At 44.5% G+C, this 17782-nt stretch overlaps 1 protein-coding gene across 1 annotated transcript; it reads left to right on the top strand.

Annotated features, from left to right (window-relative positions):
* Positions 1-220: 220 nt before the first annotated feature.
* On the top strand, positions 221-17211 carry ZBTB8B (zinc finger and BTB domain containing 8B). Its single transcript, XM_004326000.4, is given in 3 exon segments — positions 221-1272; positions 10117-10295; positions 13503-17211. Coding segments are annotated over 3 exon segments (1476 nt in total). The 5' UTR covers positions 221-293; the 3' UTR covers positions 13821-17211.
* Positions 17212-17782: the final 571 nt, after the last annotated feature.

Raw genomic sequence — 17782 nt, 5'->3', positions numbered from 1 at the left:
AATCCATGTAAAATACTAAGTACTGCACCCACGTACAGTTAGGAATAGTTACTTTTCTTGTTTTCATCAGTTAACCCAGTTAGACAACCTTTGATTTTTGTTAGATCCCAAACAGCCCATATTATAAAGACATTGCTCAACCAGGGTTTATGGAAGAATTAAAAGAAAAACAAAACAAAACAAACAAACAAAAAACGAACATCTTATTTATAAGGTTGGGATTTGTGAATTAACTGAAAAAAAAATCTTGGCAGAGATCCAGGTAACTCCAAGCGGCAGCAGCTGGTGGAGAAATGGAGATGCAATCCTATTACGCCAAGCTCTTGGGGGAATTGAATGAACAGCGGCAGAGGGACTTTTTCTGTGACTGCAGCATCATTGTGGAAGGGCGGATCTTCAAGGCCCACAGGAACATCTTGTTTGCCAACAGCGGCTATTTCCGAGCCCTGCTCATTCACTACATCCAGGATAGCGGGCGGCACAGCACCGCCTCCTTGGACATCGTCACCTCCGACGCCTTCTCCACCATCTTAGACTTCCTCTATTCTGGGAAGTTGGATTTGTGTGGAGAGAACGTGATTGAAGTTATGTCGGCTGCCAGCTACCTGCAGATGAACGACGTGGTGAACTTCTGCAAGACATACATCAGATCATCCCTAGACATCTGCGGAAAGATGGAGAAGGAGGCCGCTGTGGCTGCAGCGGTGGCAGCAGCGGCAGCGGCAGCGGCAGCAGCGCCTCATCGGGTGGACAGTGGAAGTCCCAGTTCAGGCAGGGAAGGGACCTCCTGTGAGACCAAGAGCTTGGTCTCTCCAGCCGAGGGGGAAGAGAGTGTGGATCGGCCCAGAGTGTCCCCCTGTGGTGACTGCAGAGGCTGCCACCCTCTGGCACTGGTGGGGAAAGACAGCCAGGGCAGTGGCTCAATGGACAGTGACCGCTCCATTCGACCCAAACAGATGGAGCCCAAGGTGGAGTTCGATGCCGAGGAAGTGGAGGTGGAGGTGGGTGGACAGCTGCAGCAGCGTACTGCCCTGCTGAGCCTGGCCCACGGGGAGGAGGGTTTGCCCAGAGGCCAGGCGGTCGAATTGGCTTACAGTAACTACCATGTGAAGCAATTCCTGGAGGCGCTCCTGCGCCACAGTGCTGTCCAGAGCAAAGAGGACGCGGACCAACACTTTTCTCGGAGTTTGGAGGGAAGACCAGGTGGTGCAGAAGTAGCAGCCATGAGTTCCATGATGGATGTGCAGACTGACTGGTATGGAGAGGACTCAGGTGAGCTCCATGAGCCTCCATCGTCTGCCACTCATTTAGCACGCACTTGTGTGCCCTCTGGTCTCCCACTGTCATCCTCATCACTGGCACTGTCACTATTGTCATCCTCATCACCACCATCACCACTGCCAGTGTTATCACCATGTTATCACTGCCACCACCGCCAGTAGGTATTAATTGAGCACGTGCTGTGTGCAGGGCATTGCCTCTTCACGTATGTTTGTCTTTTACCTCTGCAACTAGAGTATAAGCATGTTGAGTGCAGTATGGAGACATGGAAAGAACCCATTCTCTTCCACTAACCAGCAGAGAGACTTTGGTTAAATCATGAAATTTCTTTGAACCCTTTTTGTTCAGGAGATAATCACCCCCACCTTGCCTTTCTCACAGGGTTGAGGACCAACTGAAAAGGTTTTCAGAATTTTTTCTCACATATGAGAACATGTTCTATACAGGTAGGAAATTTATCCTTCTTTGTGTCAATCATGGTGCCTGGCCCACGTAGACACTCAGTTAACATGTTGTAGTTGATGGTGTGATTTACTGGAGAATATTTTAGAGAGAGTTGAATTTGGTTTCATGTGAGTAAATTTCTTCTATCCTTTGGGAGACTTTTTAAACAGGAGAAAATCAAACAGAAATTTAATAACATGAACACATAGGAGAGACCCAGGAAAACTGAGTCTGTCTGGAGACTTTTAATTTCTTTCTTTTTTTTTTCATTTTTACAGTTTTTAATGAAAGATTACTTCATTCCTGCATCTAAATTTCATTTAAAAAAAAATCAAGAATGCTCTGTATGTCTGATTAAAACTTGACTTGAAAAACTTGAAAGTACGGTTTGTGGTCCTCAGAGACAGTGGCTTAACCAGCATGTAAAAGGTAGTGGTTGTTTTCAGTGACTACACTGTGGGAACTTGTTGAAATCTAATTTTCGTGTATATAGTAGCACTTCACAGACAGTGTCCCCCTTTCCCATCCAGCAGCCCCTCATAATGCCACATGAGTTAGGTAGAGGAAGTGTGGCGAAACTGAGACCCAAGAGGGTTTAGTGAGTTTCTTAAGAATGCAGAGCTGGTAAATGTCACAGCTAATACTAGCAACCCTGGCTGGCTTCGTTTCACTCATAAAACAAACTGTGAAGGCAGTACAAGCGATTAGAGGATTTCAGTGCACTGGTTTAGTCTGTCAACCCCTCTGCCTGTAAGCACAAGTATCAAGAAATAGTAATTCAACTGTATGTCACCCTCATTCAAGTCCATCTGTCCATCTGTAGAGGCAGCTTTCCAGCTACAGGGATCTGTGGCAAGGCAGCCATCCCAGCCGCTTGCCTTGCCTGTTGTCCGCCAGGTGTTGATTCGGTTCACCTGGCTCTGGGCTACATTTATTCCAAGCGCCAAGGCACAGAGTAGGACTGATTTGTTTGGTTATTCCTTTATTTGCTTAAATATCTGAGCACCTTCCTTGTGAAGATACAAAGATAAGTCAGATGTGGCTCCAGCTCTCAAAGAACTGATGGTGTCTTAGAGGAGTTAAGAGGTGTGTAAATGGCACTGTGTGGTCCAGAAGCAGAACTGGCTTCCTACTGGTAGGTCAGAGAGGCTTTTTGAGAGTGGCATCTGAGTACTCACTACTATATATAAAAGAGATAAACAACAAGGACTTACCGTATAGCACAGGGAACTATATTCAGTATCTTGTTATACCTATAATGGAAAAGAATCTGAAAAAAATACATGTATATGTATAACAATCACTTTGCTTTACACCTGAAACTAACATAATATGGCAAATCAAACTATATTTCAATTTAAAAAAAGTGGCATCTGAAGGTAAGAAGAGAAGACATGGGGAGAAATTGTAGTCAGATCATGGAAAAACTTAAATGCTAAAATGTGGGTTTCTATCTGTAGGCACAGGAGAATTTTTAGTAGTTTCTGAGCTTGGGAGTGGACAGGAGAGATTAATTTGGCCTCAGCACAAGATGGTGCAGAGATGGGAGATGAGGGCAGGGAGACGGTCAGGAGGCTGTTACAGTAGTTCTGTGTTCACATTGCTCATCTCTGACACTAGCAGACACTGTCAAAGCACATGGTCCTCCTATAATCTTCTCCCCTGGACCTCCCATCCCCAGCTCCAGCACCTGCCATTGCTTCTTGAAAAGTTCATCTATATCGGCCACCTCCACTGTTTTACTTCCCAATCTTTTCTCAGCCCACTGTGCTCTGACACTACCACCAACTCCCCCTTCCCTGAAACCACTGTCATGAGGTCAGCTATATATTTCCAGGGCCGATCCAGGGAGTGATTTTCAGGTGTTATCTTTCTTGACTACTCTTGGTAGTTAACTCTGATCTTTCCTTCTTGAAATTCTTTCCTCCCCTGGCTTCTGACACTACATGTACCCATTGCTCTTACCTCTGCCCATTCCTTTTTTTTTTTTTTTTTTTTGCGGTACGCGGGCCTCTCACTGTTGTGGCCTCTCCCGTTGCAGAGCACAGGCTCCGGACGCGCAGGCTCAGCGGCCATGGCTCACGGACCCAGCCGCTCCGCGGCATGTGGGATCTTCCCGGACCGGGGCATGAACCCGTGTCTGCTGCATCGGCAGGCGGACTCTCAACCATTGCGCCACCAGGGAAGCCCCTGCCCATTCCTTTTCAGCCTTATCATGGGGTCATTTAATGTCCGTGTGTCAGCATTCCACCATTGCCTTGCTTCTTCAACATCTTATTCGTTCATTCATTCATTTAACAGAGATTTACTGAGCACGTCCTATATTCCAGGCACTATTCATCGCAGTGAACAGAAGACAGTCTTTGTCCTCATGAAGCTGATATTCTAGCGTAGGGAGCCGGACAATAAACCAATAAGGACATATATAGTATGAAGAAGAACTAAAGCAGGGACAAAGTTGATAGAAAGTGAAGGGGATGCTGTTTTATTTAGTGTTGACCAGGAAGGCCTTTCTAACAGGTTGCCTTTAAGCGAGCAAACTGTAGAGATATCAGGGAGAACATTCCAGGCAGAGGGAAGAGAAAGGTGCAAAGGCCCAGGTGTAGGATCACACTTGGCAACTGAATGAAAGGAACAGCAATGATTCTGGTGTGGCTGGAGTGGAGTGGGCAAGGCAGAGAGTTGTGGGGGATAAGGTCAGAGAGGTTGAGTGAGGGCGGACTGGGTAGGGTTTTGAAGGCCATGAGAAGGCCTTTGAATATTGCTCTTAGAAGGAAATCCACTAGAGGCTCTTGGCAGAGAGTGACTTGAGATGACATATATTAAAAGGATCCCTCTGGGTATTGTGTGCTGTCACCTCCTAAGTGGGCCTCTTGCTTCCACTCTTGCTTTCCTGTTGACTAGAGGGGAGCATAGGTGGATGCAGCAGGACCGTTTAGGAGGTGACTGCAATAACCCAGGTGACGGCTGTGCTCCTTGAATCAGTGTGGTAGCAGTAGAGAGGTGAGATGTGGTTGGATTAGGACTATACTGTCTCTGAAAGGTAGAGCTGACCAGATTTGCTAATGGCTTATATAAGTGGTATGAGAAAAAGAGGCATTAAAGGTGACCTTAAGGTTTTTAGCTTGAGTGATTGATTTAAATGTTATGTTTGTGGTGCCTTTTGGATATCCCACTGAAGACGTGCAGTAAGTAATTACATCTATATGTTCGGAGTTCTGGGGAGAAATCAGAGCTGAGATATAAATTTGGGAGTCATGAATGCGTCCATGAAATTTAAAACCTTTATGTTCCATGAACCTATAGATCTAGAAGGAGAAGACAAGAGATCTAAGGACTGAGCCCTGACCCAACATTTAGAGGTCAGGAAAATAGGGGAACAAGCTAAGGAAACAGAGAAGGGGCAGCCAGTGAGGTAGGAGGGAATCAAAAGAGTGATAGATGCCAAGAGGAGAAAATGTTTCAAGAAAAAGGGGAAATCAACTATGTCCAGTACTGTGTATAGGCAGATTGAGAACGGATCATTGGGTTTAGTAATGGAGAGGTCATTGATGAGCAGTATCAATGAAGTGGTGGACAAAAGACCAAACAGAGTAGCCTTAAAAGAGAACTCAGGGGTTCTGAGTTCTGGCTGAAAGGGCATATGAGGTTAAGGTTTTTATTAAGGTGGAGGATCTAAAAGCATTTCTTTACTGATGAGAATGATCCAGGAGAGAGGAAGATAAATGATAATGGAAGAGTGAGGGACAATGGATAGATCGAGGAGAGATGGGGGTCCCATGTATAAGTGGAGGGATGGTCTCGCCTTGGATGGGAGGGAGAACAATTCATTCATAGTAACAGGAGTGAAAGCGGATTAGATGTGTTCATATTGGAGGTTGGGGGGTGGCTGGGACCATGTAGACATTCTCTTCTGCTTGCCCCTCCTTCTCAATGAAATAAGAAGCAAGGACAGCAGCTGACAGTGAGGAAGGGGTAGGAGGGGTGGGAGATTTGAGCAGTGGGAAGGTATGAAATAGTCACTGAGAAGAGTGGGAGAGTGAATGAACCAGGGAAATACTTAGGGTTCTTGGGCAGAACCAAGGGCTCTTTTTTTTTTTTTTTTTTTTTGCGGTGCGCGGGCCTCTCACTGTTGTGGCCTCTCCCGTTGCGGAGCACAGGCTCCGGACGCGCAGGCTCAGCGGCCATGGCTTACGGGCCCAGCCACTCCGCGGCATGTGGGATCCTCCCGGACCAGGGCATGAACCCGTGTCCCCTGCATCAGCAGGCGGACTCTCAACCACTGCGCCACCAGGGAAGCCCCCCAAGGGCTCTTTTGATATTATAGTAGTCAGATGGTGATGGTTGGATTGATTTAAAGCGAGACCGGAACAGAGTTGTGCATTTTTTTCCAGTGACGTGAACTTGCCTTGTTTCACCTACAGAATAGGCAGAGAGTTATATTGAACTAGATGAATACGGATAGAGGGAGACAGTGGACCAAGGCAGCTGAGGGCATATGCAAAGGAGTGATTTCATTGATGGGCTATAGGCACTCAGCTGGGGAAGGAGGGGAGTGAGGACTCGAGGAGGAGAAGGGCACTAAAATGGAAGTATAGTCCATGGCTTGGACGTCCCGGTAGAGAAGGAACACCTACGGGGTGAGCTGGAAAGATATAAAGCGGTGATTGGAAAGTGGAGCTCTTGAAATGTGGGTTATGGAGTGAGTACAGTTATTGGCAATATCTAGGCCTGGGGCCATGATTCTCATCCCTGTCCGTACATTAGACTGGGAAGGATGCTTTAAAAATATGATGCTCGGGTCCCACCCCACCCATTAGCTTGGGATGGGGATTGGATATCAGTATTTATTTTCATTTTAAGCTTCCCAGATGATTCTAATATGCAGGCAGAGTTGGGAGCTCTTTGTCTAGGATTGGGTGGCTGAGGTGGAGTGGAGGATAAGGACTTTGGAAGAAAGGAGGTCCGGGAGCAGGCCAGGGTATGGCGAGGGTCATTTTCGGTATTCACACCAAGAATTATGCCAGGAGTTGAGCCTGAAGGCAATGTGATCAAATCTCCAAGGAGTGAGGGGATGATCTAGGGGCCCCTGGATGACTGTAACAAGGATGAGTAGCAGTATCATCTGATGGGATGAACTCCAAAAGATCTTAGGGTTTTTAAGGAAGGAGGGAGGGACAGTGGTCTGGAGATGACAGTGAAGCACAAGGAAGACCACCCTCCCCTGATCCAGGGTGTCAAGGCAGTGGGTTAAGGGAAGCAGGGTGCTTAGGGGAGAGCCAGACCTCGGTTAAAGCAACCACTCCAATCTGCTGAGGACTCTCAAAACTGTATGCTTCTCTTCTTTCCCTGAGCTCCAGATTTATCTGTCTAACCCAGATATTTCCCCGTGGATGTTCTGAGCCTGCCTCAAACATCGTAAAACCCAAACAGACCTCCTCATCCATCCTGCACCTGCTTTTCCTCCTGTGTTCCCTGCCTCGGTTTATTCCACCGTCACCCACCAAGTCAGCTAACCCAGAATCAGTGTCATTTAGAATCTTCTCTTTCCCTGCTCTCTCCTCCCCAATGTGGTCATCGAGTGGTATTAATTTTACTTCTCAAACCTTTCTCCTTCTCTCCACCTCCACAGCCCTGGCTTTAATTCATGTCATCGCTCTTCCCCTCCCACCTGGACTTCCTACCTTTAATCTTGCCTCTCTTAAATCCTTCCCCTGCATTATCCCCAGAGGGATCCTTTAAAGGTCAAGTCTCACCTTGTACCTTCCCAGCTTAAAACCCCACCTGCTTAGAGAATAAAGTCCAAGTTCCTTAACATATCAGCTTTGCAGAGGCAGGGATTTTTGTCTTTTCTGTTCACTGCTGTATCCCCAGGGCTTAGAACACAGCCTGGCACATCATAGGTGCTCAGGATAAATTTGTTGAATAAATGCATGAATGTGACCTTCTTGACCTTTCCTTGCCCTTTCCTTGGCTTCATTCCTCATCCCCCTCCACCCCACTTAATATTTCATATTCTCATTTACCTCTGTGCCTAAGCATGTGTTGTTCCCCTGCCTGAGATACCTTTCTCTTTCTCAAACTCCCAGTGAACTCCTATTCATCCTTTAAAACCTTGCTCAAAGGTCATCTCTCCTGTGAAATCTTCTCTGAACTCCAGGAGAGAATTCATTACTTTCTTTTCTACATTTCTTCATCACTTTGAACTTTGCCTGTGTTATATTATATTGTATGAATTTGTTTCCATGTCTTTCTCTCCTGCTAGACTTAACTTCTTGAGGGAAGAAACAGGTATCTTGGTAAAGATGCACCTTGACACAGTGCCTCGCATGTAATAGGCATTCAGGTGAACTGTTTTTTTTTTTGGAGCAATCAGATCATAAGAGAGGAAGGAAAGTGTTGCGATAATTCATACCTTTCTGATGGAAAAATAGTTAACAGTTGTTTTTTTCCAAGGATTAACACTGGACCCATTTTACTGAATGTCTTTATAGTCGGGAAGAAGGTGATAGTACAATGCCAGGCTGATGGGGATAAATGACGGGAAGAGTCCACAGTACCAGAGGAGTGAGCAGGAAACTGGCATCTCAGCACCAGTGTGATCAGTGACAAACAAATAATCCAACATATATATGCAGTGTTGAGCCATGAGCTGCTGCTTTTATTCTGGGAAACAGATTTTGGAGTCACTATAGATTACGCAAAATGTTAAGCATTATCAGGATGGGAGCTAGAAACTAAAGAGAATAATCTTCACCCGTACATAGAATGATGTTGGGTTCTCACTTGACATTCAGTTTGCCATACTTTTGGCAGCACCTCAGGAAAGGTAAAGCCCTATTAGGTGTCCTGAGAAGGTCCCAGAGAAAAGGAGTTACTCCCGTGTTGAGAGAGACCACAGGAGCCTGGCCAGCTTAATCAGAAAAGAAACACCGAGGTGATGATGATGTGACAAAAATGGTTAACATTTATGAGAGCTTACTATATGCCAGCTGCTGTGCTTTAGGCATTACCTCATTTCATTCTTACCACAATCCTATGAGGTGGGAACTATTATCATCCCTATGTTGCAGATGAGTAAAGCACAGAGAAGTTAAGTGAGATGTGCAAGGTCACACAGCTGGTAAGTGGTAGAACCAGGACTTGAACTCAGGTTTCTGTGCCTGGAAAGCTTGAGTTACTAGTGCCTCCACATATAATATGATGTGATCAAAGTCTGTAAAATTCTGAAGGGCATGGATAGAGGAGACAAATCTTGGAATACTACAATAAGGGTAACTCAGGAAACTTGAAAGGAACAGTTTTTATACATGTGGGTGATAATCATGTTGTCACCTTAACGGGTGTATGAGCAAGGTGGAAAAAAAAGAGTTCTAAAATATTTAAGTGAATTTTTAAGATATTTGATGATTTCAGATATACAGAGCTAATATGAACTCCAAACAATGTAGGGTCTGCATCATAGCAAATCACTTCTACACATGCCTGGAAGCTATTATTAGGAGCTGCTGTCAAAGAAAGCATGAATACTGACCCAGTGGTCTGTTCCATCATAATAGTTTTTTCAAACTTTTGAGGATCATTAAATCAACTCAGGAGGTTTGTATTAGCCAGCTCAGGCAACCATAACAGAATACCACAGACTGAGCAGTTTAAACAACAGAAATTTATTGTCTCACAGTTTTGGAGGTGCAGAGTCCAAGATCAAGGTGCCAGCAGGGTTGGTGTCTGGTGAGAGCTCTCTTTCTGGCTTGCAGATGACTGCCTTCTTGCTGGTCCTCACATGACCTTTCCTCTGTACAAGAGTAGGGAGAGAAAGCCATCTCTGGCATAGTTTCCTCTTCTTATAAGGACACCAGTCCTACCAGATTCGAGCTCTACCCTTACGACCTCATTTAACCTTAATTACCTCCTTAAAGGCCCTGTCTTCACATATAGTCACACTGGAGGTTATGGCTTCAATGTATGAATTTGAGGGGGATGAAATTCAGTCTAGAACAGGGTCTCAATCATTATTGTCCTAAAATGAAATCAAAGAGAATAGACATTATCAGATTGAGTATTACTTTGGGAAGCTTTTCAAGTTGTCCACATGAAGATATATGTGTTCTAAGGTTGTAATATAAGCTGTGTTTTCTAACTGTGAGCCACAGAGAGTTTCAAAGCTGAGGCCTTACAGCATTCCTTGCAATCTTATATCAGAAGCCCACCTTCTCCTCTGGCTGACTGGGAGCCAGAGTGGCAATTTGCAGACACTGTTTCGCTGTTAGCTGCTGGTGGAGTTGGGGTCCTTCTTCTCGACCTGGGCTGGTCGAACTCCCCTGCTCTGGATCCCATCCATCGGAGGGCGGCCAGTGTTGTTGCTGCTTACAGTACCATTTGGTTCCCCAGGTGGTGTGCTGGTGGTGCCCATCAAGCTGCACAAGTGTCCTTTCTGCCCCTACACTGCCAAACAGAAGGGCATCCTTAAGCGTCACATCCGCTCACACACAGGGGAGCGGCCCTACCCCTGTGAGACCTGCGGCAAGAGGTTCACCCGCCAGGAGCATCTGCGGGGCCACGCGCTCAGCGTAAGTGGAGGAGCTGGCGGTTCTCTCGGGACGGTGGGGTGGGAGTGGCGGTGGTTCATGACGTTCGTCTAATGTGAGGACAAGGCCAGCCTGTATTTCTCTTCTCTGTCCACTGGGGTATTTCCAGAGAATTTTAAACATGTATTTCTGCTACTAAATTACACCTGGGTTGGTGGCACTTAGAGAAAGTTAAAACTTATATGGTAACAGACTAGTTTGCTTAGGAGGAAAGTTAAGAAAGTTTAGATCCTAGTCAGGAATGGTTGTCAAAAGGCAGAGAACACTGAGGCTTAGACAGGGGATTGTGGGTCTGTTACCTGTGGTGTGATGCCAGAGGTAAGCTGCATTCTTGGTTTCCCACCCAACCTCAGCACCCCGGGGTGGGGAAGAGATATACTGCCAGTTATAGGGCTACCTGTGAGCAGCAAAGAGGACCCCAGCCCAAGAGGACCTCCCCTCCCACTGGCTGCCGCCTAGGATTCTGTCTCCCATGTGAGTGGGTGATTCCTACCTGCTAAAAAGCATTCAGGCCATTTAGAAAGGCATTGCATTTAAGATCGTCTTTGAGCAAGGCAATCAGTCTTTGGAAAATCCAACATGAAAATGGTTTGGATTTCAAAAGACACTATCAAGAATGTGAAAAGACAACCCGCAGAATGGGAGAAGAATCTTTGTGAATCATTTATCTGCTAAGGATCTAATAACCAGAATATATAAAGAATTCTTGGGCTTCCCTGGTGGCACAGTGGTTGAGAGTCCGCCTGCCGATGCAGGGGACACGGGTTCGTGCCCCAGTCTGGGAAGATCCCACATGCTGCGGAGCGGCTGGGCCCGTGAGCCATGGCCGCTGAGCCTGCGCGTCCGGAGCCTGTGCTCCGCAACGGGAGGGGCCACAGCAGTGACAAGCCCGCATACCGCAAAAAAAAAAAAAAAAAAAAAAGAATTCTTATAATTCAACAATAAAAAGACAACCCAATTAAACAATGGATGTGAATAGACGTTTCTCCAAAGAAGATAAACAAATGGCCAATAAGCACATGACAAGATGCTCAACATGATTAGTCACTAGGAAAATATAAATCACAGCCACGATGAGATGCCACTTCACACAAACTAGGATTGCTATAATAATAATAAAAAAAACAAAAACAGATAGTAACAAAGTGTTGGCAAGGATGTGGAGACACTAGAACCCTCATATACTGCTCGTGGGCACATAAAATGGTACAGCCACTGTGGAAGAGAGTTTGGCGGTTCCTCAAAAGGTTAAGCATAAAGTTACCATTAGGACCCAGCAATTCTACACAAGAGAACTAAAACAGACATTCACACAAAAACTTGCGTACAGATGTTCATAGCAGCATTATTCATAATAGCCAAAAATTAGAAACAACCCAAATGTCCATCAACTGATGAATGAATAAACAAAATGTGGCATATCTGTACGATGGATACATTTTATTCAGCCATAAAATGAAATGAGTTCCTGATACATGCTACAGCATGGAACAACCTTGAAAGCATTATGCTATGTGAAAGAAGCCAGTCACAAAAGGCCACCTATTATGTGATCTCGTTTATATGAAATATAAAAAGTGGGCAGACCTATGGAGATAGAGAGTAGATTAGTGGTTGGGGCATGGGGGATGGAAGAGGCATGACGGTTAATGCACACACGCTTTCTTTATGGAGTGATGAAAATTTCTGGAATTAGATGGTGGTGACGGTTGTACAACCTTATGAGTATACTTAAAACCACTGAATTGTACACTTTAAAAGGGTGAATTTTATGGTATGTGAATTATGGTTTTGAAAGAATCCAGATTTAAGATAAATACAAGGTTACTGACTGCCTCTGCTCTCCGTGCTGGCCCTAGCATACTTGTCTGAGAGTGGCCTTACCCCAAGGCCTTAAGTTTTTGTTTGTCTTTTTTTTTTCTTCAAATTATATCTCCAGTCCATCTTGACAACAATAGGTCCCTGGGTACCTTTAAGATGTTTCATTGGTTGGAATCCTCATTCCCTCTATTTTTCCACTTTGTACGAGGCCCAGTCTACTGCAGCCCAAAGACGTAGTCTTCAAAGGCTCCATCAGGTTGCAAGGGTCACATACACACTCGGGTTGGCTCAGGCATTGGGGGTTTAGCATAGGAAGCCCAGGAAACCTCAGGGGAAGCAGGGACATAGGTCAGGATGTAACGGCAACTCCAGCAACCTGGGTATTGTTGTTGACCCTTCTTCTGCATCAGCCTCTCTCTGTCACTGCCTCTTGTGTGTATCCTGCATCCAGAGCTCTCTAAAAGAGAGGCTCTGATTGATTCACAGATCCCCTATTGGCTGGAGTTCCTGAAAAGTGCATGCATTAGAAAGATAGCTCCTTATACAGAGGGGACCCCTGGGACTGCTGCCCTCATAAGGAGCTGCACGGAGTAGGAGATCAGGTTCTCTTTTCTAGTATGCAAAGCTCTTTTCATAAGTAAGGAATGCATTTATCAATGAAAAAATCAAGGGTGAAGCATCTGCTGACACTTTTAGAGAATACACTGTCTGGCAAATCTGCCTTCCTAATGGCTAAACAATCCAAGGTACGTAAGAGACCATGCCTAAAATCCTAATCGGTTCACTGAGTGCCCTTTATGTGCCAGGCACTAGGGATATAGTAACAAATGTGACAGAGGACAGAGAACATGAATGAGGATAGTCCGTGACCTCTTGGAGCTTAGAATCTAGGGAATTTTACCAATGATTTGTTAGAAATAAAACAAAGGGAGAAGTATAGGTGAGACTATATAGCTGGGGGACCTAATCTGGCCTGGAGTATCAGAGAAGACTTCCTTGAAAGTCATTAGTGGGAATTCCCTGGCGGTCCAGTGATTAGGACTCTGAGCTTTCACTGCCGAGGACGTGGGTTTCCATCCCTGGTTGGGGAACTAAGATCCCCGTAAGCTGCGCGGCACAGCTGGGGGGGGGATAAAAAAGGCATTAGTAAGGAGGGAGGGGTGACCGTGGGGAGGAGGGCACACTCCACGCATGTCCGATGGCCCTGGGGTGGAAAGGACCTTGGTGAGGCTGAGACTGGCAGAGAGAGCAAGAGGGAGAGTGGTGAGAAATGAGACTGGAGGGTCAGCCAGGGGCCATGTCTCATGGGGCCCTGAAGGCCATGACTCAACCCCTTTTCTGTGACATTTACTGTGCTGGTGATTTTAGGTCCATAGGTCCAACCGTCCAATTATCTGCAAGGGCTGCAGAAGAACCTTCACAAGTCACCTGTCGCAGGGGCTGCGGCGCTTCGGGCTGTGTGACAGCTGCACCTGCGTTACAGACACACATGATGATGATGACGAATTGATGCCCATCAACCTTAGCCTGGTGGAGGCTTCGTCCTAGAGCCAAGAAAAGAGTGACACAGACAATGACTGGCCAATCTACGTGGAGTCTGGTGAGGAAAACGACCCCGGCGGAGAGGATTCAGATGATAGACCCCAAATTCAGCCCAGCTTATCAGATGGAGAGATGCTTACGTAGCAATAAATTAGTGGAGAAGAGGGTTTAGAATTTGTTCTTGCCAGTCCTGTGGTTGAAAGCCACCCTTTGTCCAATTTTGTGGAACCCTGAGAAGAACATTTTTTCACTGTTATTTGCATTTCTGTTAGACTACATGGTGGAGGTTGGATTCTGTGACTCGAAGGACTTTTTAGTGCCGCCCTTGATTTCTGAAAGCTTTCTGAGTGAATCAAGGTTGGCTCTGAGGCGTCCCGTTTTTCCTGCCATGCATCCAAACTCTGGTTTGAAGGAAGATAACAAAATCTCCATACTTTTTTCATAGTGTCTCAATCTTTCTGCATTCCTATGTCGTCATCCTCTTGCTCTGAAAAGGTGGGCAAGAATATATTAAGTTTTGAGATCAATCTTACTTCTGCCAAGCCTCTTCTAATGAATTCCATACTTTAATTTTCTGGTGAAGTATTAAGGAGAAAGTTTCCTTGATATAAGGCAGACACGGTCGTCTGGCTATATGACTGTAAAAATTACTTTCTAAATCTAAGATTGCAGTGTTAAAGGCTGGGCGTGTTTATGTGCAGATAAGCATGGAAATGAGCTGAAAGTTTCCTTATGGCACTGTGACTTGCCCCGTTGAATTAAATTTTAAGTTAGCCCCGGGAAGGGAGCCTGAGAGCCCAGGTCTGGGTGGTTTCCCTGTCTGGCTTGGGATTTAACAATTCTGTGCACACAAATAACCTGCTTTATGATCATAAAACAAGGCATTTGGGCAAAACTCAAAATGCTCCTATGCGTTTTCCAGCCATTTCCAAGAAGCCACTACTGTGTAACCTGGAAATGCAGCCAGCACTGACATTCCTTTACTTCATTTATGAATAGAACTTTAATTGGAGGGAAAGGGTAAGCCAATGTAAGCAAGTTATATGTCTAAATTGTTTACCTTTTAAAAGATCCTTTGGAGGGAAAGGGAAGGTTACTAGAAGAACAGGTTTTTAAAACGAGTCTGCTTTTCACCCACTTTGCAGACATGCAATTATTCTAACAAAAGAGACTGTACTTCTTTAAAAGTCGAAAGAGCAGGAAATATTAGGGATTAAAGATATTTAAGGCACTTTCATAATTTTGTCTTATGTTAAAGTATCCAAAATGAATTTTCTTCCTTTAATTTTACTATAGTTGTATTTCAAAAGACAGTAAAAAAAAAAAAAAAACCACTTTCCTTTCTGCCTCTTGAACAAAAAGAGATAATCAAAAAATTGTAAATTGGCTTGTAAATAAATGTTAGCATTGAAGGGTTCAGAAGGTGTTTAAACTGTACTTCTCAATAGAAGTTAGAACCCTAGGATGGTGCTAGCCCCAGACAGCAGCTGAATTCTTGGACCCCAGTCCACACAGTAGGACCACACATTGGCCTGAAGTAGACTGGAAGTTTAAAAACCGGTCTATTAACAGAGATAGTCGGAAAATTATTGTTCTAGATCAAGAATTCCACATTGAAAATTTTCAAGGACCAGAAACACTTCTTACCAGAAATGAAAATATTAGCGTTGTTTTAAAAGCAGGACCTTAGCAAAAGGGAAACCTAAAAGGAGGTGTAGAAGATATACTTTGCAGGGAGTTATGTTTGATATTTTCGTTCTCTCCGTTCAAAGCATTTCTGATGTTTTCATATGACTTTTCTACCTCACAGTTCAACGCTCTGCCTGCTTTCTCTGGCAGAGCAGGGATCCTCTCTGGTGACCCCATAACCTATTCACATCACTGGGTGCCAAATAAAAAATTTTACATTAGAGATTACACTCTAAGACAGTGATTTTCAACTGGGGGTGATTTTGCCCCCCAGAGTACCTATATCTGGCAATGTCTGGAGACATTGGCTGTTTGCGTGTTGGCATTGGGAATAGCTGAATTCGGTCACTGAATTCTATCACTTTTAAAGGAGATAATTCCTCTGTGTGGACTATCAGATAATAAACTGTCCTCAGTTTTAAATTTATGTTCCCATTTGGTGGTCAGTATTTATAATCTACACAGTGTCTTTGAGGTTTAATTTGTGGAGTTGGTGATATTTTTATAAGTAAATTCACAATTGGGCCCAACGCAGACCATTAGTGATTTAGTTTATATTTGGCATCTTTCTGGCATATTCAGTCCAAGTTTGCAAAGGGATTTTTTTTCTAATATTACATATACTGCATGGATGGGAACAGGATTTTTACTTGTAATGGGATTGAAAAGCGGCACCCTTGGGAAGTTGTTTCTTTTGGGAGAAGGAAACAGGCTTTCACAGGGGTTGGAAAGGAATATAAATAAGGCCTGGATCTGTAATACTTTTAGAAATGACATAGAGCATCATGGCTTCTGGTCATTTGGCAGAAAGATGCCAGTCTGATGTAAATATTTTGGTGGTCACTATACTTTGAATATTCCTTAAGAAAGCTATTGACTCAGTGGTCTGCAGAATGTTGTGAAATAGAGTATCCTGGAGGTTCAGAATATTATGAAGGGTTTTTTTATTTTGTTGTTGTTGTTAATTGATGTTGTAATAAACCCCACGTAGAGAAAGGCAACAGGCAGGGCTGCATGCACTGATTCTGAGGGCGGTGGGGAGACTGGAGTGGCCTTTGGTCACTTGAATTCTTACTGTTTCATTTGGACGTCTAGGTTTTTCTTGTGTGTCCTTTGTGCATTGACAATAGAATTATCTCTGTGAAGTGTAATGTAATAGGGTAGAGAGGGGCAAGGGGATGGGGTGGGTGAGAAGTTCCTGTTACGCTCTGTTTTGAGCATTACCACTGTACTTCCTGTCATTGTTGGTCCTTTGTAACTTGCTTTGTGCTTTCATGTGTTGTGCTGTCTTTTAACCCCAAAAGGGGGGTGCTTTATTCAGTTGCTTATGATAGGCAATGTTTTCATTAATTTTTGCTCAATATTTCCACCAAATATTGCTGTGTTCCTCAAACGTTTCATTAAAGCTATGAAAATTTGAATTCTTTTCTTCAAATAATGCTTCTATAGAGTTAAATGAAAAGTTGTTTGTTTGGCAAGGGTAGTTTGGTTGGTTTCTAATACGTCCTAGTTTTCAAAGGTGACACTAACTCACACCATTGTGATCAGATGATATGGAAGCTTCATAACTTGAGGAGGACATTTAGCATCTGTTCTGACCCTCCAGATGGATAATTTTACTACTGCCAATGCTTCATTGACAGCTGTGGTTTGGGGAAACTATTTTTATATCCATCATTTGATATTTTGGCCCTCTGTCGGTAGCATATTAAAAATTATTGGGGGTTAGGATTGGGATTATGTGTTCAGATGAAGAAGGTTCAGCAGTAACAAGCTTGGGGATTTTAAGGGAAGGCATCAATTTGACATATATGTCTTGATCACGTGTAATGGATATGGATTATCTGTCATGCAGACTGTGAAGGGTATGATTAGGATTTTTTTGGAAGCAGAAGAATGTGCCAGACAGTTTCACTTCTTTCTATTATCCATAGTCTCTGAGGAGCTTCTCCTGCCACCAGAAAAAGCAAGCAAATAGTAATACAGTGCCCTCCAGGGGTCTACTTAGGCACAATCGAATGTTTAGAAACATTCAAACTCATAAACTACCACAGCAGATTCACTTAGAAGGACATAGGATGGGAAGCACGGGTCACCAGCAGGGCAGAGCCAGTCGTTGCTCCTCCGTCGGAGTCCCTGCCTCTGTCCCTGTGGTTCAGGTGCAAGGAGACAGACACACATCAGGCAAGTATGGAAGCTATTCTGGCTTAAAAGCCTCTTGTCCCATGGGGGCAAGTATCTCTTATAACAACTACATAGAAATAACTTCCAGGGTCCCCACAAGAGACATGTCTCTTCCAAGAGTCACTGTGGTTCAGGAAGCCCAGAGGTGTGGCTTCCTATCAGGCATTTGTAGTTCTCCCAGTCTGGATACAGTTCACCAGTTCGGGGTCATTTCTACCATATGTAATGTTGCC

This window comes from Tursiops truncatus, chromosome 1 (assembly GCF_011762595.2).
Source record: "Tursiops truncatus isolate mTurTru1 chromosome 1, mTurTru1.mat.Y, whole genome shotgun sequence".
NCBI classification, from domain to species: Eukaryota; Metazoa; Chordata; class Mammalia; order Artiodactyla; family Delphinidae; genus Tursiops; species Tursiops truncatus.
Note: the sequence above shows the minus strand (reverse complement) of the source record. Positions and strands in the feature narration are given on the sequence as shown.